The 20939-nt window shown below is 41.7% G+C and overlaps 2 protein-coding genes across 2 annotated transcripts; both read left to right on the top strand.

The window, feature by feature from the left end:
- The first annotated feature begins 540 nt into the window (after nt 1-540).
- LOC144648231 (basement membrane-specific heparan sulfate proteoglycan core protein-like) lies at nt 541-19571 on the top strand. The gene is made up of 9 exons (XM_078507849.1): nt 541-932; nt 1462-2115; nt 2330-3470; nt 9709-9977; nt 11377-11682; nt 12210-12863; nt 13032-14156; nt 17527-18021; nt 18410-19571. Exons 1-9 carry the CDS (start codon nt 668-670, stop codon nt 18907-18909), a joined length of 5409 nt encoding a protein of 1802 aa, XP_078363975.1. The 5' UTR covers nt 541-667; the 3' UTR covers nt 18910-19571.
- Nucleotides 19057-19554, top strand: LOC144648230 (neurexin-4-like). The gene has a single exon (XM_078507848.1). The coding sequence runs from the start codon at nt 19057-19059 to the stop codon at nt 19552-19554; it is 498 nt and encodes a 165-aa protein (XP_078363974.1).
- Nucleotides 19572-20939: the final 1368 nt, after the last annotated feature.

Raw genomic sequence — 20939 nt, 5'->3', positions numbered from 1 at the left:
TGCCCATACTCTTATTGACCATAGCTCTCGACCAATAAGCGCATGATAATTCTTTTAGTTGTTGTGAAAAATCTGGCTCACACTCACGCTCCCCTTTTATTGTCAAAAATTGTGTATAAGAGATCGAAACTTCAAGTAAACTATTGCCAGACAAGTATTCCATAGCAAAAAGCTAAGGACGGGCTACAAAGTTATTATTCCAATTAGTATATACCTGTGAAATCTATCTACAGCCCGCTATGATTAATGAAACAAGAAATCTTCTAATCTCATTTACTTGGCATTGACGTTACATACAACTGCCCATGCATGGCCCAGCCGACAAGATAATATTTCCCCCCCCCCACCTCCCCCCACCCTCACCCACCCAAAACGCCTACAACTACCGGAATTTATAGCCTACATACAGTGGTAAATGAAATGTGACCTCAGTAAGAGGTGAATCACTACAACAAGCACGAACACATCCTTCTATTTTAACTACAAATCGGTCAACATTAAGATATGCGTTACATTCACTCGTCAGTGAAAATCGGACCATCAGTGTTATATCGTTCTTTCACCGATCGATTCAACTAAGTGACTGTACTGTACGCAGCTCAAAGAGTAAAGAAAACGCCGTTTAACGTCAATTTGACGTCGCAAGTTTGAGGTGACGGTTGTGACGATGAAACAACAAGATCAAGAGAAGAAGCAGACGAAGAGAAGACAAACACTGCACGGCTTGTGTTCTGCGTCAGGCTTGCTGATGTCTGTTGTGTGTTGTATCGCGCTAATTCGCGTGGAACTCAGAATACAAGAACATCATCGACTGATATCACACTCAGTAACATTCTGTGATAAGATCGAGACAGAAATCCTTCGAAAAGTACAACAAAATTACGAAAGGAGGCAAGTTATGGATACTAGTCGCCATTGGCAAGCGACCAAGGGTATGTTAATTCGTTTATGAATTACGACAGTATCATTTCTAGTGTAATTTGTTATCTATTCTGGGGCGCCTTCTCCGGCTCCACGCAGGAAGGTGCCTTTAGAGGATTTTTCTTCTCCTCTAAACAGCTAGGAAGCGAAGAGGCTTATGGTGCGATGCCCGAGACTCAGTTAAATGAAAGTGGAAAACTTTACCGCTAGGTTGCTTTATACAAACCGTTTAATGTCAAAGAATGATTCACAGTGAACGATGTGTAAATAAATATGGCTAATTGACCAAAGCGTGAGGTCAAGATGGCTGGATATTGCGTTATATGGTCCGACACGAAGTCGAAGTCAATAAAAGCAAAAAAAGGAACGAGACCATTAGGAAGCCATCTTGACCAACAAGCTTGGCCAATAAAGGATCAATTATAGGCAAAAAACCGAAATTTTTATTGCGGAACGGACGAAGGAAATCCCGAACGGGCAAGATGGGCACATCTTGCCCGCACGTGGATTTAGCCATATTATAAACGCTTAAATTTCCAGGTAAAAAGGAGACCATCACAAGACAAAAACGCTCTTCACGCGATGATTCACAAAAGAAATCAACCCTAACAGCCTCTGAAGTTCGACTGCTGATTAAACACGAATTTGGTCTGCTGCAAAACCAAGTCTGTGCTAAAGATCACACGCTCTGCCGCACAGGACCAAAAGGTAACACGGGAAGACGAGGAAGACCGGGACCTAGAGGGAGACCAGGTCCCCCAGGGAGACCCGGAACAAACGGACCTCCCGGTAAACATGGACCAATAGGTCCTCGAGGACCGATGGGTATAAAAGGGGATGTCGGAGTGGCGGGAGAGCCCGGTCCCGTGGGACCTAGAGGCCCGCCGGGTATAAAAGGCGACAAGGGTGAACCGGGCAGGTCCATCTCGGCCCCATCTCTGCTGCAGCGTCCTGTTGGAACGACAGTCAATGAAAGTCAGACGGGCATCTTAAAATGTACAGCGGATGGAAATCCAACTCCAAAAGTAACGTGGTCGAAGCTCAATTCATCGCTTCCTGTGGGTCGTCACTTGGTAGAGTCCAGTGGCGCTCTGATTGTCAAGGACGTTAGACCTGGAGACGAAGGAGCTTACAGCTGCAAAGCTGAAAATTTGCTTGGAAAAGTGAATGCCTCGGCGAAATTAACTGTTCAGTGTAAGTTTGATACGTTTGATACTTATTGGTTAGGAGTCCTGTTCGAGGCTACAATTTAACGAGTATAATGAGACTGATGAGATTAATGAAATAGAGTATAAAAAAAAAATAACATTTATAAAAACTTTCATAATAACCTGGGTGAAATCTTATTCAGTAAAGTGCTGTTTTCGTTTTCTTTCCCAAAGAATAAAACCCCTTTTTCTCTCAACAGTCGCTCCTAAGCTTTTACTGTCATCCAATCGATTTATTGCTGAAGAGAAACAAAACTTCACCATCGCTTGCACTGCTACTGGTCAGCCGCTTTCAAGGATCACGTGGTCTAAGTCGGTCGGTAGTTTGCCAAAAGACAGAACTGAAGTGATGAATGGAACTCTAACAATCTACAGTGTAGCAAGAAAGGATGGTGGGGTATATATTTGTAAGGCAGAGAATATTATGGGATCTGCAACAGACACTGCTCAAGTCACAATATTTTCCCGTTTGCGATTCAAAGTCCGTCCACCAAAAGAGGCGACCCCCTCTTTGTTTGGTTCAAGTATTCATCTGCCGTGTGTGGCCGAAAGTGAACTGAGAACTACAATCACTTGGACAAAGGATGGCAAGTCGTCACTTCCTGTAGAATCCAATGTTCTACAGAATGGAACACTGCTTATTCAGAACATCAAGAAATCACACGAAGGATCTTACACCTGTAAAGCAACTAATGCTCTGTCAACAATCGAAGCCAAAGTCAAAATCAATTCTCCGGTTTTTGCCACTTCTTGTTCTGTGATCAGAAAATTCGTCACCAGTGTAAGCGGAAATTACGTCATTGATCCAGATGGCTCGGGAGGTCTGGAACCATTTACAGTTTATTGTGACATGAGTAACAAGAATGGAGTTGGCGTGACAGTAATAAGTCACGACAGTGAAAGCAGAACGCACGTGCATGGATGTAACCCTGCTGGTTGTTACTCACGTGACATTAACTACAATGGTGCGAGTCTGCCTCAGCTGGCGAGTCTAACCAGGGTCTCAGTGCACTGTGAACAGTTTATCAAGTATGAGTGCTACAATTCATTGATGTTCATCAGCGGACGTGCCTGGTGGGTGTCACGTGATTCTATTAAGATGGCGTACTGGGGCGGAGCATCACCTGGCAGTGGTAAGTGCGCATGCGGGATGACCAACTCATGTGCAGACTCCAGGTATGGCTGCAACTGCGATAAGAATGACTGGGTATGGCGTGAAGACAGCGGTCTCCTCACTGACAAAACACATCTTCCAGTTAAACAGCTCAGGTTTGGGGATGTATCCGGTAGCGAGGAAGGTTACCACACACTGGGAAAACTTAGGTGCTATGGAACAGCATGAAAATTCAAATATCAGTTTTAGTACTCCCAATAAAGCAAACAATAAGTAGACAGTTTTGTTACTATAAGAGTGTTATGGTAAACTCAATATTCGGAACGGCCATCGTCTCTTTTTGACACAACTCAGTGTTAATGTAGCCTTGAAATAATCGGAAAATTCATGAGTAAGAAAAGCAATACCAACGCCCGCAAAAACTGTTCCTAGAAGCATAAAGGTAGCGAGAATAAGAATAGTTGAAAAGCCTTTTTTTAGAGTAAAAACAACAAAAGGGTGGGTACTTTAGTGACAAAGTAAGTGACAGCTTGGTGGAAAACTGTAGTGCGTACAATTAATTGCAAATGAAGAAATAAAGTAGGAAACGTTTCTTTTACTTTTTTCATTTTACTGAGTTTATTTAGACTTGCTATTGCAAGCAATATCGCTCATGTACTATATAAACCTTTGTATAGCGCACTGATAATTTATGTGCGCAGTAACGAGAATACTTAGTCCGTGCTTTTTTCCTCTTTGTGGACGGTACGTGCCCGATTAAAAATTTAAAGGAAGCTAAGAGCGCGTCTGCAAATGGGTTCGAATCCACTTTTTGTCTTGTGACGTCATGACGTAGTCATGACGACACAAGATAATACTACAGGGGACAAGGTGCATTCCATGCGTATTTGCTTTCTGAGGCCGCGGAATTTTCCCGCCATGTCAAAATTTTCTTTTTTTAGTAAATGCCGAAAAATGCGATCATCAGATTTAAACAAAACAGATGCAGACTTCTCAACCTCAAAGCACTGGAAATCTAGAGATTGAGGTAAAAAAATCTGGAGATTTCAGTAAAAACCGGGAGATTGATCAACTGACGGACAAAAATAACTGAAAGAGTCCTTAAACCAGGCGCTAATCAAATGACTTGTTACTCTGTTTTTTCGTGAGATTTCTGTTTCTCGTCGTGAGATTGAAGTGAAAACCGTGAGTCTCAAGACAAAATCGTGAGACTTGAGAGGTCTGCAGATGCTGTTTACACTGACAGTTGCGTTTATTTTTAAGCTTTTTGTTTGTTTTTCTTAGTGATAAAAGCAATCACACGAGATTCCCACCATTCTAGTCATATTAGTCAATCTGATAATAGCTACCGTTTCGTGAGAACAATGTGTTTTATGATTTTGATACAGCAATAGGGGAAAAGCATGTCTTAAACAGGATTGCGCCTTACAGAACTGTAGGTATGTCGACCGACAATATGTCAGGAAAACCTTTTTTTGCCGTTTCCATTTTTGATTAGATCCTATTTCAAAGATGTAATCCGTAGTAGTCGAACCACGTGTGTGCCTTTACTTCAGTTGACTAGCTAGCTTAGGCAAGTTAGAATTTGTGTTGATTAAACTAGTTCAAAACAGCTGATCCCGTGGACATTATTTTCCTTGTGTGTCTTCAATTTGAGTATTACTCGAAGACACACGCGAAAGGTCAACCATGAAACTTTGCTTGGTAGTGTGCGTAAGTTTATTGAAACGTGAGGCTGAAAACGTTCTTATCAGTCACAGACACAAAACAACAAAGGAGAATCTGTGACTTTGTTGACCTTTTTAAGATATTTAAGAATTATCTGTGACAGATAAATGCTTATGAATCTGTGTGTGTCTGTATTCTTTTTGTGCTGTTATCGGAGTCCTATAACTGTTCAACGGCTACATGCTGGAGTGTACTTTGAATTTAAGTCAAGCCTACTTTCGGCTGCTTGGAAAAATCGCTTTTGATAAGGTGTCGGAAACAAGTCGCGTGACAATAATAAGTACAAACATTATCCGCCTGACAGAAATAGCAACGATAGATTAGTATGAATCAAAATGGACGCTTAATTACCGTAATTGTGATCGGAATGGATACTATTAAGGCATCGATTTCAAAACTTTAAGCATGTAATCTTATACAATAATTAAAGATAGAAACTTCATGGACAGTTACTCAGAGTTTCACGCACGAAGCGATCATCAGACTGTGTCGTTAGATGTGGTGAAATACAATTTAAACTACGTTCATGGAGGACGGTTGGAATGATCCTATCTCTGATTGGCCGTGTAGTACTTGTTTTCGTGCCTGCACTTGGTAACAAGCTCAGATCTTTTGTTCAAGAAGGTGGATCTGTCAGCTGATAGTATGCAGAGCTTCTCCGTCAGACACAAATTGCAGCGTGACGGGTTTCCCCTGTAAGCGCTTGCTCTCGTGACAATGGACCACTTGATCGAAAATTCTATGTTGTTGTTGTCTTTCAGGTCCCAAATCTTATATATATTTTTTAGTTGGATTTTAAGCCTTTCGCGTGAGAACCTTTTGTAGTTGGAATAAACCTTTGTTTTTGAGTCTAATGCTTGCGTGCGCTTTGCGCATGCGCATTAGACTCTTTGTTATATGAAGAAAGCTGTTAGCAATCCCAAGGGAATGGTTCGGGATCGATAATCGTTCGCTGTAATGTAGAAAACAATGATCAGCTGCAAGAACGGACTCCGTACGGACACGCACGATTAGTTTCAATTAAAAACAGCCAATCAGCGACACGTGTTCCCACGCATAATTAAAAGTTCTTTCTCAAGTCACGATTATTCAACACTTGAACAGGACGTAATAATTTTCCAGTTAAGACATTTGTAAGCTTCTTGTGAAAATAAATCTTCGTTTTCAGTTCAGTTAAGCACTTGTGTTTTCGTCTTGCTTAAAAAGCAAGACGTCTTTGAGAAAAAATATTTCGACGGCGACTCGCGTTTATTTACACAATGCGACCAAATATTTATTTCGTTTAAAAAAATAGAAAACTTTACCTCGTATTTTGTATTTAAGTCATTCGAATTTTGACCAATTTTTTCTTTACAGTGCAAACAAAAACCTTCAAAAATAAAAGATGTACATGGATAAATGTAAATCAAGTTACGCGACTAAATCAAAATGCGTTTGTTTGGCCGCTTTGCAGTATTACACTGTCCCGGCCTTTGCCATACACTGAAATCGAATTTCATGCTTTTACGACTCTCAGAGATCTTAAGTTCTTCTTACAGCTAGAAAAATCATAAAATGGTTACATTGATATGGAAGTGATGATTCGCGAAATTTGTACATCATGATAAACAGTCTTCGCTCCTGTGTATGGTAGCTCGATAATAATTGCCTAGTTTCCAGCGTTCAAAAGGTCATCATTATATTGACGTGAGCATTTACACCCGTTTTTAGGAAAATCTGTCACTAAGTGCTTACAGTACAATGGAGTAACAGTCACTATTTCAAGTGCTTTTATTGTAAAATCTGTTTCAAGAGTCATCATCAAAATGGTGAAAAATCTGAAAGAAAACGATGTGAAGTTCTTCAACCCTTGTTGTAATGAACATGCTTTTTGTAAATCGTCACGCAATCTTGTCCAAATGTTTAATCGTTTCTGCTTTTACGGACAATACGGAAGAAGTAACATCAACTCCTGTTCATACTTTAAATTTTGTGAAGCATATAACATTTATGACTGTTTCGTTTTCATCCATAATCATCCACGATGCCCCTAGCTTGCTATAAGCATTTTAAATTAAACTCCCGAACACAAACCTCTAACCAATTTTAACCGGCTTACGAAAACCGCGCAATCTGTATCACTATGCCATACGGCATTAGACTCATGTCACCCTTGGTGACCTATTTTTATCTTTAGCTGTGGAATCGTGAAGTTCAGCGCAAGCATTCACGACAAAGGTTTCTGAATTGACAAGTGAATCAAGAGTTTCGTATATCGTGTTGTGAATGTCACAACTTTTATCGAGCGACAAAAGTAGCTTTAGTTTTAGTTTAAATTTTAGGGGTGAGGAGTCTAAATGTTTCTTTATTTTAGATGCACGCTTTTTAATTTTCGATATTTTTACAAGCAATAAATAGACGTGAAAAGCGGTCTATTTTCAAATAAATTAAACTCTGAAAAGAGTCACAAGACACTAAGCCCAGAGGGCTTTTGATTTTTTAGACTTTCCCAGCCGATGCATCTTCATTCGTTGAACGAATTACAGCAAAGCATAGTGTTTAGACCGACATCCGATTTTTATTCAATCTTTAAGACCAGGGAATGAATTGCGCGTGCGTGTAAAAGGTGGCAATCGATCACTTTTCCGTCTGCTTAAAGCTCTGAAATTTAGCTCAAAGTCTCCTGATTAAAGTGATTAACAACTCCCCGGTTTCCTTTTCATGAAAATGTCTCGCTAATTTCTCAACTATGACCTTGGGTTACGTTACAGGTTATAACATTTTTGTGGCCCATTGTCTCATTGACCATAGCTCCCGACCAATAAGCCCATGAGAATTCTTTCAGTTGTTGTGAAGAATCTGGCTCACAATCACGCCCCTCCCCCCTTTATTGTCAATTGTGTATAAGGGCCTGTTTACATGGAAGGCGGGTGCCCCGGCTAACCGAGTTACCCGGCTAACCGAGCTACCCTGGGCGAGCCAACTTTTCATACGTTTCTTAAGAAAACGTACTGAAGCCTTTACATGCTAGAAGGGTAACCCGCCTTGCCGGGGCACTCGGTCTACTTGCCCGGGGCACCCTTCTAGGCGGGACAGCTTTTTGCCATGTAAACGGTTATGACCGAGCCGGGATAGGTTTTCGCGCGTGTTTTTGAACTAAATTTGAAGTAAATGGCATAAAATGTATATATTCTGGACCCAAACAGTGCTATTTGATCAAAATTAGTTTTATCGGTCGGCTGGAAAATATTTCTTTGAGCAACAGCTAATTAATTCGAAATTTTCGTTGGAATGATTATCCTAATTCACGACACAACAAATTTAATTTCAATTTGGCGGCCAAATACTGTTGAATTTCGATTGAATTTCGCCAAAAATGAACGCAGTAAATTTCTGAGAACTTGCACATCAAATTAAAATAGGTTTGAAGACGAAAAGCTTCGATTATTCAGTAAAAAGTCATATTTTTCTTCAATCATTTGGAGCTACAATGTTTTCCCACACCGTGTCACGCTTCAACGACGCTGTCTCATCTCGGGTAGAAGGGTTGTGAATTCTGCATGTAAAGGCGGGCTAGGTTTTATCCCTTCTAGCCGGGTAACTCGGTTAGCCGGGGCACCCTCCCTCCATGTAAACAGGCCCTAAGAGATCGAAACTTCAAGTAAACTATTGCCAGACAAGTATTGCGTAGCATAAAGATAAGGACGGGCTACAAAGTTATTATTCCAATTAGTAAATACCTGTGAAATCTACAGCCCGCTATGATCAATGAAACAAGAAATCTTCTAATCTCATTTACTTGGTATTGACGTTATATACAACTGCCCAGCCGACTAGATAATATTTACCCCACCATCCCCGCCCACCCTAAACGCCTACACCCACCGGAACTAGCCTACATACAGTGGTAAATGAACGTGACCTCAGTAAGAAAATAATATACTTCCTGTCGTGAATCACTACAACAAGCACGAACACATCCTTCTATTTTAACTACAAATTGGTCAACATTAAGATTCGTGTTAAATTCACTCGTCAGTGAAAATCGGTCAATCAGTTTTATATCGTTCTTTCACCGATCGATTCAACTCAGTGACTGCACTGATCTGTACGCAGCTCCAACGGTACAGAAAACGCCGTTGCTCAGGTCACAATATTTTCCCGTTTGAGATTCAAAGTCCGTCCACCTAAAGAGGTGACCCCCTCGATATTTGGTTCAAGTATTCATCTGTCGTGTGTGGCCGAAAGTGAACTGAGAACTACAACCACTTGGACAAAGCATGGCAAGTCGTCACTCCCTGTAGAATCCAATGTTCTACAGAATGGAACACTGCTGATTTAGAACATCAAGAAATCGCACGAAGGATCTTACACCTGTAAAGCAACTAATGCTCTGTCAACAATAGAAGCAAAAGTCAAAATCAATTCTCCGGTTTTTGCCACTTCTTGTTCTGTGATCAGAAAATACGTCACCAGTGTAAGTGGAAATTACGTCATTGATCGAGATGGCTCGGGAGGTCTGGCACCATTTACAGTTTACTGTGACATGAGTGACAAGAATATAGTTGGCGTGACAGTAATAAGTCACGACAGTGAAAGCAGAACGCACGTGCATGGATGTAACCCTGATGGTTGTTACTCACGTGACATTAACTACAATGGTGCGAGTCTGCCTCAGCTGGCGAGTCTAACCAGTGTCTCCTTACACTGTGAACAGTTTATCAAGTATGAGTGCTACAATTCATTGATGTTCAACAGCGGACGTGCCTGGTGGGTGTCACGTGATTCTATTAAGATGACGTACTGGGGCGGAGCATCACCTGGCAGTGGTAAGTGCGCATGCGGGATGACCAACTCTTGTGCAGACTCCAGGTATGGCTGCAACTGTGATAAAAATGACGCTGTATGGCGTGAAGACAGCGGTCTCCTCACTGACAAAACACATCTTCCAGTTAAACAGCTCAGGTTTGGGGATGTATCCGGTAGCGAGGAAGGTTACCACACACTGGGGAAACTTAGGTGCTATGGTACAGCATGAAACAGTTCAAATATCAGTTTTAGTACTCCCAATAAAGCAAACAATAAGTAGACAGTTTTGTTACTAAAAGAATGTTATGGTAAACTCAATATTCGGAACGGCCATCATCTTTTTTTGTCACAACTGTAAATGTAGCCTTGAAATAATCGGAAATTTCATGATTAAGAAAAGCAAAGTCCGCAAAAACGGTTCCTAGAAGCATAAAGGTAGCGAGATCTAGAATAAGAACAATTGAACTTTTTGTTTAAAGCCTTTTCTTTTTAGAGTAAGAGCAACAAAAGGGTGGGTACTTAAGTGACAAAGCAAAGTGACAGCTTCGTAAAAAACTTAATAGTGCGTACAACTGCAAATGAAGAAATAAAGTAGGAAACGTTTCTTTTATCTTTTTTTGATTTTACGTAGTTTATTTAGACTCGCTATTGAAGCAACATCGCTCAGGCGCTATTTCAACCTTGTCTTCTTTCGCTAAACGAATTACAAAATAGGGTCTGAAAGTGATAAATGATCATCGCAGTGAATTTCCAATTTAAGCAATTGGAATAAAGAAGCCTGAAAAAATTCAGGGCTTATCCGACCGATATCCGATTTTCATTCGGAACCGGCGAATGAAAAGGAACCGGCTCAGTGCGAAACTACGTCTGCAAGTGACAGATCGCAAACGATCACTGGAAGCTGGTGCTGCTGGAAGCTTTGAAATTAGGCTCTTAGTGTCCCGGTTGAAGTGATTCACAACTCTCCGGTTTCGTTTCCTTGTAAAAGTATCGGCAATTTCACATGTCTCCACGGTCTATACTCTCATCGACCATAGCTCTCGACCAATAAGCGCATGAGAATTCTCTCAGTTGTTGTTAAAAAATCTGGCTCACAATCACGCCCCCTCCCTCCTTTATTATCAATTGTGTATAAGAGATCGAAACTTCAAGTAAACTATTGCTAGACAAGTATTGCGTAGCATAAAGATAAGGACGGGCTACAAAGTTATTATTCCAATAAGTAAATACCTGTGAAATCTAAAGCCCGCTATGATCAATGAAACAAGAAATCTCCTAATCTCATTTACTTGGTATTGACGTTACATACAACTGCCCAGCCGACTAGATAATATTTACCCCACCACCCCCGCCCTCCCTAAACGCCTTCACCCACCGGATTAGCCTACATACAGTGGTAAATGAACGTGACCTCAGTAAGAAAATAATATACCTTACTTCCTGTCGTGAATCACTACAACAAGCACGAACACATCCTTCTATTTTAACCACAAATCGGTCAACATTAAGATTCGTGTTACAATCGATCACACGTCAGTGAAAATCGAACCATCAGTTATACATCCTCGTTTTTTCACCGATCGATTCAACTCAGTGACTGCACTGATCTGTACGCAGTTCCAAGGGTACAGAAATCGCCGTTTACATCCATTCAATTTGTGACGATGAAACAACAAGATAAAGAGAAGAAGCAGAGAAGAGAAACACTGCACCGCTTGTGTTCCGCGTCAGGCTTGCTGTTGTCTGTTGTGTGTTGTATCGCGCTAATTCACGTGGAACTCAGAATACAAGAACATCATCGACTGATATCACACTCAGTAACATTCTGTGATAAGATGGAGACAGAAATCCTTCGAAAAGTACAACAAAATTACGAAAGGAGGAAAGTTATGGATACTAGTCGCCATTGGCAAGCGACTAAAGGTAAGTTAATTCGTTTATGAATTTTATTAGTTCTTGTGTAATTTGACAATTATTCTGGGGCGCCTTCTCCGGATCCACGCAGGAAGGTGCCTTTAGTTGATTTTTCTCTTTTAAACATTAACGAAGTGAAGAGGTTAAAGGTACAATGCCTGATACTCATTTTAATGAAAGTGGAAAACTTTACCGCTAGGTTGCTTTATACAAACCGTTTAATGTCAAGGATGATTCACGTTCAGTGAACGATGTGTAAATAAATATGGCTAATTGACCAAACGTGAGGTCAAGATGGCTGGATATTGGCCAAATTCTTTATTGCGCTTTATGTCGGGGGGTCAAAAAAAGCGGAAAAAAGAACAAGGCCATTAGGAAGCCATCTTGACCAACAAGCTTGGTCAATAAAGGATTAATTATATGGCCAAAAAACGAATTTTTTATTGGGGGACGCACGCGGGAAATCCCGAACGGACAAGATGGGCACATCTTCCTTGCACGTTAATTCAGCCATATTATAAACGCTTAATTTACAGGTAAAGAGGAGACCATCACAAGACAAAAACGCTCTTCACCCGGTGATTCACAAAAGAAATCAACCCTAACGGCCTCTGAAGTTCGACTGCTGATTAAACACGAATTTGGTCTCTTGCAAGACCAAGTCTGTGCTAAAGATCACACGCTCTGCCGCACAGGACCAAAAGGTAACACGGGAAGACGAGGAAGACCGGGACCTAGAGGGAGACCAGGTCCCCCAGGGAGACCCGGGTCAAACGGACCTCCCGGTAAACATGGACCAATAGGTCCTCGAGGACCGATGGGCATAAAAGGGGATGTCGGAGTGGCGGGAGAGCCCGGTCCAATGGGACCAAGAGGCCCGCCGGGTATAAAAGGAGACAAGGGTGAACCGGGCAGGTCCATCTCGGCTCCATCTCTGCTGCAGCGTCCAGTTGGAACGACAGTCAATGAAAGTCAGACGGGCATCTTAAAATGTACAACGGATGGTAATCCAACTCCAAAAATCACGTGGTCAAAGCTCAATTCATCGCTTCCTGTGGGTCGTCACGTGGTAGAGTCCAGTGGCGCTCTGATTGTCAAGGACGTTAGACCTGGAGACGAAGGAGTTTACAGCTGCAGAGCTGAAAATTTGCTGGGACAAGTGAACGCCTCTGCGAAATTAACTGTTCAGTGTAAGTTGACTAATTCAGATGTCCAGTCACGGTTTACACTAAAAAAAGCCTATCGTTAAGATAGCTTTTTATGGTCAGTCGAAGGTTTATTTTATAGTTAATATAATGCGATTGCATTGGTGGTATGTTTGATCAAAGAAAAATAATTTTTGTTTTTTTTCTCAACAGTCGCTCCAAATCTTTTACTATCATCCAATCGATTGATTGCTGAAGAGAAACAAAACGTCAACATCGCCTGCACTGCTACTGCCCAGCCGCGTCCCACTATCACGTGGTACAGAACAGGAGGTAGTATACCTAAGGACAGAATTGAAGTGATGAATGGAAGCCTGACAATCTACAATGTGACAAGAAAAGACAGTGGAATATACATTTGCAAGGCTGAGAATATTATCGGGTCAGCGAAAGACACGGCTCAACTCATGATATTTTCCAGTCTGCGGTTTAAAGTCCGTCCTCCTCAAGAGGTGACTCCAGTGATTGGTTCAAGTATTCATCTGCCCTGTGTGACAGACAGCGACCTGAGACCCACACTCACTTGGACAAAGGATGGCAAGACTTCACTTCCTGTAGAGTCCAAAGTTCTACAGAATGGAACACTGCTGATTCAGAACATCAAGAAATCACACGAAGGATCTTACACCTGTAGAGCAACTAATGCTCTTTCAACAATAGAAGCTAAAGTCAAAATCAATTCCCCGATTATTGCCCCTTCTTGTTCCGTGATCAGAAAACACGTCAGCAGTGTAAGCGGAAATTACGTCATTGATCCGGATGGGTCGGAAGGCCTGGCACCATTTACAGTTAACTGTGACATGAGTGACAAGAATGGAGTTGGCGTGACAGTAATAAGTCACGACAGTGAGCGCAGAACACACGTGCGGGGATGTGAATCTCAAGGTTGTTACTCACGTGACATTCATTATACAGGAGCAAGCCTGTCCCAGCTGGCGAGTCTCGCCAGAGTCTCCTCACACTGTGAACAGTTTATCAAGTACGAGTGTTATGGTTCAGTGATAGGGAGATATGCCTGGTGGGTGTCAAGAGCTTCTACTAAGATGACGTACTGGAGCGGAGCGTCACCTGGCAGTGGTAAGTGCGCATGCGGGATGACCAACTCATGTGCAGACCCCAGTAATGGCTGTAACTGTGATAAGAATGACGCTGCATGGCGTGAGGACAGCGGTCTGCTCACTGACAAGACACATCTTCCAGTTAAACAGCTCAGGTTTGGAGATATAGGCGAAGGGGACGAACAAGGTTACCACACGCTGGGAAAACTTAAGTGCTATGGCATATTATAAACATTAAGAAACAGTTTCAGTACTCTCAAAGAAAGCAACAACAGTTATGGTAATATTCGCAAAGGTCACCATCACTTCCTGTTACAACTTTAAGTGTAGCTTTCTAATCATCCTAATAATAAGCAAAGGTTTAGACATACAAAGGCAAGTGAAAATAAACGACAAAATCGAACGACGTTTCGGAGTCGTCATGACACCATTTTCAAGTTTAAAAATGAAAAGAATAAACTGTCAGAAAAAGTAATAATCGGAAAATTAAAAAAATTGTTCATCATTTCTTTGTTACACCTTTAAACGTAGCCTTGCAATAATCAGAAAAGTCATAACAAAAATAGCAACAGCATAGCCAGCAAAAAACGGTTCCTAATAGGATTAACGTAGCAAGAATAATATAAGAATCATTGAACTGTTTGTTTAAATCCTATTATCTTTAAAGTATAACAGCAACAAAAGGGTAGGTACTGTGTGCCACTAAGTGACAATATGAAGTTACATCTTCTTGTATTGCGTACAATTGCAAATGAAGAAATAAAGTAAAAAAAAAAACACTTTCTTGAATTTTATTTTTATTTTACAAAGTTTATTAAGAGCCGCTCGTGCACTATTGTGCACAAAAACTTAATTTACGTTTGAGGCGTATACATAGACCCTGCTTTTCGACAATGTGTATTGTTCGCGCTCGATCGAAAATTCCAAGGAAGCTAAGCGCGTGCCTGTAACTGGGTTCGAATCCACTTCCTCTACGAATTACAGCAACATATGGCAGTGGTACCCAGCATTCTGTTAGAGGCAAGCCTGATGGTACGACACATGTCGTTCAATCTGGGCCTCAGTCTGGGCCTAGCTTCATGGTGCTTTGTTCAAATAATACAAATCTACATTTAGAGCATGTCGCAGAGAAGATTCTCTCAATGGCGTCAAGTACCCAGAGGCAGTAAACCTCTTTGATTTGCGTGATTAATTTATTTTTGTTTAAGAACAATGATTTAACCTACAAAGATTGAAATGCAGTCGTAGTAAATGCTCAAAACTGTTGTGATGAATGTTTTTATAGGATAATCAGATTGAAGAAGATTTGTTTAACTCTTCCACTCCCAGGAAATAATCCTGGGTAAACTATACTGTACCAATATGGCTCTACCTTGAACGTCTTTTGATAAAACCCTAACGTGTGTAACCATTCAAAAAAAAAGCTTTTGAACAGTTTGCTTTCGTGTCGTGCTCTTTAGTACGCTGTATAAGATGACCCAACTTTTTGACTAAGGAAGAAACCTTATTAGTCAGTGTGACCATTCAAATGAAAGCTATTTTAAAGTAGTAGTTTCAATGTGCTGTACAAGGTAAATATAACTTCAGTCTGTGGATGAAGCCCTACTGTGTGAAATTAGTGAGCAGCATTTCCGTGTTGTACCAGGCCTACTCTGGGACCCAAAATCGCCCAAAGTCGCCCAAAATCGCCTAAAGTCGCCTAAAGTCGCTCTAAGTCGCTTTAAATCCGTTGTATATAGTTTATATATTAATAGTAGACTATGTAAAGCTAAAACTGTACTTAGGTCGGTCACCTAAAATTGCCTAAAGTCGCCCAAAATCGCCCAAAGTCGCCTAAAGTCGCCCAAAATCGCCTTAAATCGCCCAAAATCGCCCGTAATTTTGGACAAAATGAGCTAAAATCGCCTTAAATCGCCTAAAGTCGCCTTAAGTCGCCCAAAGTTACGGCGACTTTGGGTCCCAGAGTAGGCCTTGTACCGATTGGTATGATGTAAATGGTGGTTTTAACTTGTGGACGTTAAAATAAATGCTACTGACTTACTGAGCAGTACTATCAAGTGAGAATGAACCCTGCTAGCAGTTCGGTTTCTCTTTCGCCGAACCCTGCGATGCTTTGAAAGAAGAAACCAGTAAAGGAAGACAGAGCTAAGAAGAAAGAGTTTTAAAAAAGCTAGCCGAGGAACATAGTAATGTCATCGAGAGTAAAGTGATAATGTCTCGGTTATTCATAATGATCAATGAACGAAGGTATTGTTATTCAACGGTCGTTCCCGGTAACACTCCCGTCCCTTCCCCTCCCCCTCACATTCGTGCACTCACCAGACAGTTGCTGTGGTAAATTACTTTGACCCCAGCAATAACATAATATACTTCCTGTGACACTGAATCTTCACAACAAGCACAAACACATCCTTCTAGTTTTTACCACTCATATCGGTAACAAAGATTCGTGTTACACTTACACGTCAGTCAAAATCGGACAATCAGTTTTGCATCGTCCTTTCACCCACAGTAAACTGTTCTTTAAGCCGCTCAGAGTTAAAATAAAACGCCGTTTACATCAATTTGACATCGCAAGTTTGCAGTGACGATGAAACAACAAGGCAAAGAAAAGAAGCAGACGAAGAGAAGACAGACACTGCACGGCTTGTGTTCCGTGTCAGGCTTGCTGTTGTCTGTTGTGTGTTGTATCGCGCTAATTCACGTGGAACTCAGAATACAAGAACATCATCGACTTATATCACACTCAGTAATATTCTGTGATAAGATGGAGACAAAACTCCTTCGAAAAGCACAACAAAATTACGAAACATGGCATTTTATGGCTACAGACCGCCATTGCCAAGCCTCCAAAGGTATGTTAATAGTTAGGTTCAGCTGTAGGTTACTGAGATTTTCAAGATTTCCACACAGGAACATGCTTTTATTGGAATGGTTTACCTAACACGAATAGATACAATAATTAAAAAGAGTACAATGATATGCCCTATTCTCCCAGAGAAGAGCTATGATTGAAATCAGTAATTCACATTGACAAATAAAGGTAAAGTCTGTGTCCGAGCCAAGTGGCCCATACAGCCGGAGCTTATCCCGGTTTCCGTAGCATTAAGCGACTAGGAGTATTGCTACTCCCCACTGGATGGGATGCTAGTCCATCGCAGGGTTACCCCCCAGCAGTAAATTCGCCGGTACCCATTTATACACCTGGATGGAGAGAGGCACTATGAGAGTAAAGTGTCTTGCCCAAGAACACAACGCAGCACCCTGGCCAGGCCTCGAACCCGGGCCGTTCGACTCGGAGTCGAGCGCGCTAACCATTAGGCCACCGCGCCTCCCGCGCATTGACAAATAAAAGCGGACGTAAATAGGTTCATACCAACCGCTGAATGTCAAAGAATGGTTCACAGTGTACGACGTAAAACAAATAACTTAAATTTTCCAGGTGAACAGGACACCATCTCAAGACAGAAACGCTCTTCGCCCGATGATTTACAACAGAAATCAACCCTAACAGCTTCTGAAGTACAAGTACTGATCAAACAAGAACTTGTGCTAACTCTGTGCTAAAGTTCACACGCTCTGCCGCACAGGACCAAAAGGTAACGCGGGACGACGAGGAAGACCGGGAACCCGAGGGAAACCAGGGCCCCCAGGGAGACCCGGGACAAACGGACCTCCCGGTAAACATAGACCAATAGGAGCTCAAGGACCGATGGGCATAAAGGGGGATGTCGGAGTGCCTGGCGATCCCGGTCCCGTGGGACCTAGAGGCCCGACGGGTATGAAAGGTAACAAGGGGGAGCCGGGCAAGTCCATCTTGGCTCCATCTCTGCTGCAGCGCCCAGTTGAAATGACAGTCAATGAAAGTCAGACAGCCATCTTAAAATGTACAACGGATGGAAATCCAACACCAAAAGTCACGTGGTCAAGGGACAATTTACGGCTGCCTGTAGGTCGTCACGTGGTAGAGTCCAGTGGTGCTCTGATTGTGAAGGACGTTAAAACTGGAGACGAAGGAGTTTACAGCTGCAGAGCTGAAAATTTGCTGGGACAAGTGAACGCCTCGGCAAAATTAACTGTTCAGTGTAAGTTTTCATATAATTTAGATATTTAGTGGCGAGTAGTTGTGGTTGATGCTGGAATAGAATCCCTTTGCAGTGTAAAGATAGGTCTTTTTGGTGTAAAAGTCGTTGTTTTAGCTCATGCAAAATAGAAAAAGAAAACGTTACTTCAGAAGCATTTTATTGCATCCAAACTATGAAGTCGTATTTAAGGGAGAAACTTTTTTTTTATCAGGGGTTGCTTCATCCCATGAAATTTAAATCAAAATAAAACTACATGACCGGCTATAATTTAACCAGTATTAAAAATAAATTTGAATATGAAGGAACAATTGGATAAAGTGTCATATAGTAAAGTGCATTTGTCATTGTTTGACCCCTGAAGATATATTTTTCTCTTTGTTCTCGATAGTCGCTCCTAAACTATCATTGTCATCCAACCGACTGATTGCTGAGGAGAAACAAAATGTCCGCATCACCTGCAGTGCTACTGGTCAGCCGCTTCCCAGTATCACGTGGTCCAGAGCAGTTGGCAGTTTGCCTCAAGACAGAACTGTAGTGGTGAATGGAGCGCTGACAATCAACAGTGTGACAAGAGTAGACGGTGGAATATACGTTTGTAAAGCTACGAATATTCTAGGATCTGCAACTGACACTGCTCAACTGATGGTATTTCCTCCTCTGCGTTTTAAAGTCCGTCCTCCTCAAGAGGTGACTCCTGTGATTAGTTCAAACCTCCACCTGCCCTGCGTGGCCGAGAGTGCCCTGAGAACTACAATCACTTGGACAAAGGATGGCAAGTCTTCACTTCCTGTAGAGTCCAATGTTCTACAGAATGAAACATTGCTGATTCAGAACATCAAGAAATCACACGAAGGATATTACACCTGTAAAGCAACTAATGCTCTGTAAACAATAGAAGCTAAAGTAAAAATCAATTCTCCAGTTATTGCGACTTCTTGTTCTGTGATCAGAAAATACGCCACCAGTGTAAGCGGAAATTACGTCATTGATCCGGATGGCGCAGGAGGCCTGGCACCATTTACAGTTTATTGTGACATGAGTGACAAGAATGGAGTCGGCGTGACAGTAATAAGTCACGACAGTGAGAGCAGAATGCACGTGGACGGATGTGAAGATCATGGTTGTTATTCGCGTGACATTCATTACACTGGAGCGAGTCTGTCCCAGCTGGTAAGTCTCACTAGAGTATCCTCACACTGTGAACAGTTTATTAAGTACGAGTGTTATGATTCAGTGATCTTTGAAATGGGATGGCGTGCCTGGTGGGTGTCACGAGACTCTACTAAGATGACGTACTGGGGCGGAGCATCATCTAGCAGTGGAAAGTGCGCATGCCGGATGACCAACTCATGTGCAAACCCCAGTCGTCCGTGTAACTGTGATGCAAATGACGGTGTGTGGCGTGAAGACAGCGGTATCCTCACTGACAAGACACATCTTCCGGTTAAACAGCTCAGGTTTGGAGATACAGGCGGTAGCAGCGAGCAAGGTTACCATACTCTGGGAAAACTTAAGTGTTATGGCATAGCATAAACATTCAAATATCATTTAAGTACTCCCAAGAAAGTAATACAATACGAACAGCATCTTTTTATTATTAAAATATGCTTTTAGCCTTGTAATATGTTAATACGAATAGCAATACGATTACTGGCATAAAAACAAGCGAGGATAATCCGAGCGACGAATGTGAAAAAATCAGTTACAAATCAAGAAAATGAAAGGCGTTTCTTCCTGTATTTTTTGTATTCTACAAAGTATATTTAGAGTCATGTTGCATCGAGCAAAAACGCTTACACGCTATAACCATTTGCACTGGCTTGAACTTTCTTTCCATGGCACGGGTATGCATCTCTAATAGCGTGCTGAAAATATATTTACGTAACAGGCAAAAACTCTGGGCGCTTTCCATCCGACAAAAATTCTGGTTTGAATTTCCTAAAAATTCCATGAGCGAATGGAACAGTATAAAATCCTCACTGCATACTCATTACCTCATCGCATAAGATTAAGTTATGGGAAGAGTTCGCGACTGCTGAGGCAATAGGCATGCAATGAGGATAAAACATGAAATTCTGTCAACTGCCACCAGGGGAGGTGGGTGCGTCGCGAAAGTTGGCCGTCGTGCCGGAGTACCGTTAAAATGACAACGTTTCAAGCGAAATGACAGGATTTATACCCTTAGACCAACGACAGGATTTATACCCTTAGACAACGTTTCAAGCGAAATGACAGGATTTATACCCTTAGACCGCAAAGCATCAACACTGCAACAAGCATGCGCCAAAACAAAGGAATTCGAGCATATAATTAAAACTTCTGCTATGAGCTAATTAATTATGCAGCGAGAATAGATTTTACATTTCAAAAGTAACCTTTTATTCTCGCATTATATTCCTCAAGGTAAACGAACCAAAAGTTAATCTGGATTTCTAATTATAACTTAACCAATGAAAATACTATATTCTGAAAAATACATCAATCTCTCCCATGAAAAACTAACCTTTATTCATGTACAATAAGATCTCTTTGTACAAGAATTCAAGGCCTACTCTGGGACCCAAAATCGCCCAAAGTCGCCCAAAATCGCCTAAAGTCGCCCAAAGTCGCCTAAAGTCGCCTAAAGTCGCTCTAAGTCGCTTTAAATCCGTTGTATATAGTTTATATATTAATAGTAGACTATGTAAAGCTAAAACTGTACTTAGGTCGGTCACCTAAAATTGCCTAAAGTCGCCCAAAATCGCCCAAAGTCGCCTAAAGTCGCCCAAAATCGCCTTAAATCGCCCAAAATCGCCCGTAATTTTGGACAAAATGAGCTAAAATCGCCTAAAATCGCCTAAAGTCGCCTTAAGTCGCCCAAAGTTACGGCGACTTTGGGTCCCAGAGTAGGCCTAATTCAATAGCGAAAGACAACTGTA

Source organism: Oculina patagonica, chromosome 4 (genome assembly GCF_052425735.1).
Source record: "Oculina patagonica isolate OP01 chromosome 4, crgOcupat, whole genome shotgun sequence".
Taxonomy (NCBI): domain Eukaryota; kingdom Metazoa; phylum Cnidaria; class Anthozoa; order Scleractinia; family Oculinidae; genus Oculina; species Oculina patagonica.
Note: the sequence above shows the minus strand (reverse complement) of the source record. Positions and strands in the feature narration are given on the sequence as shown.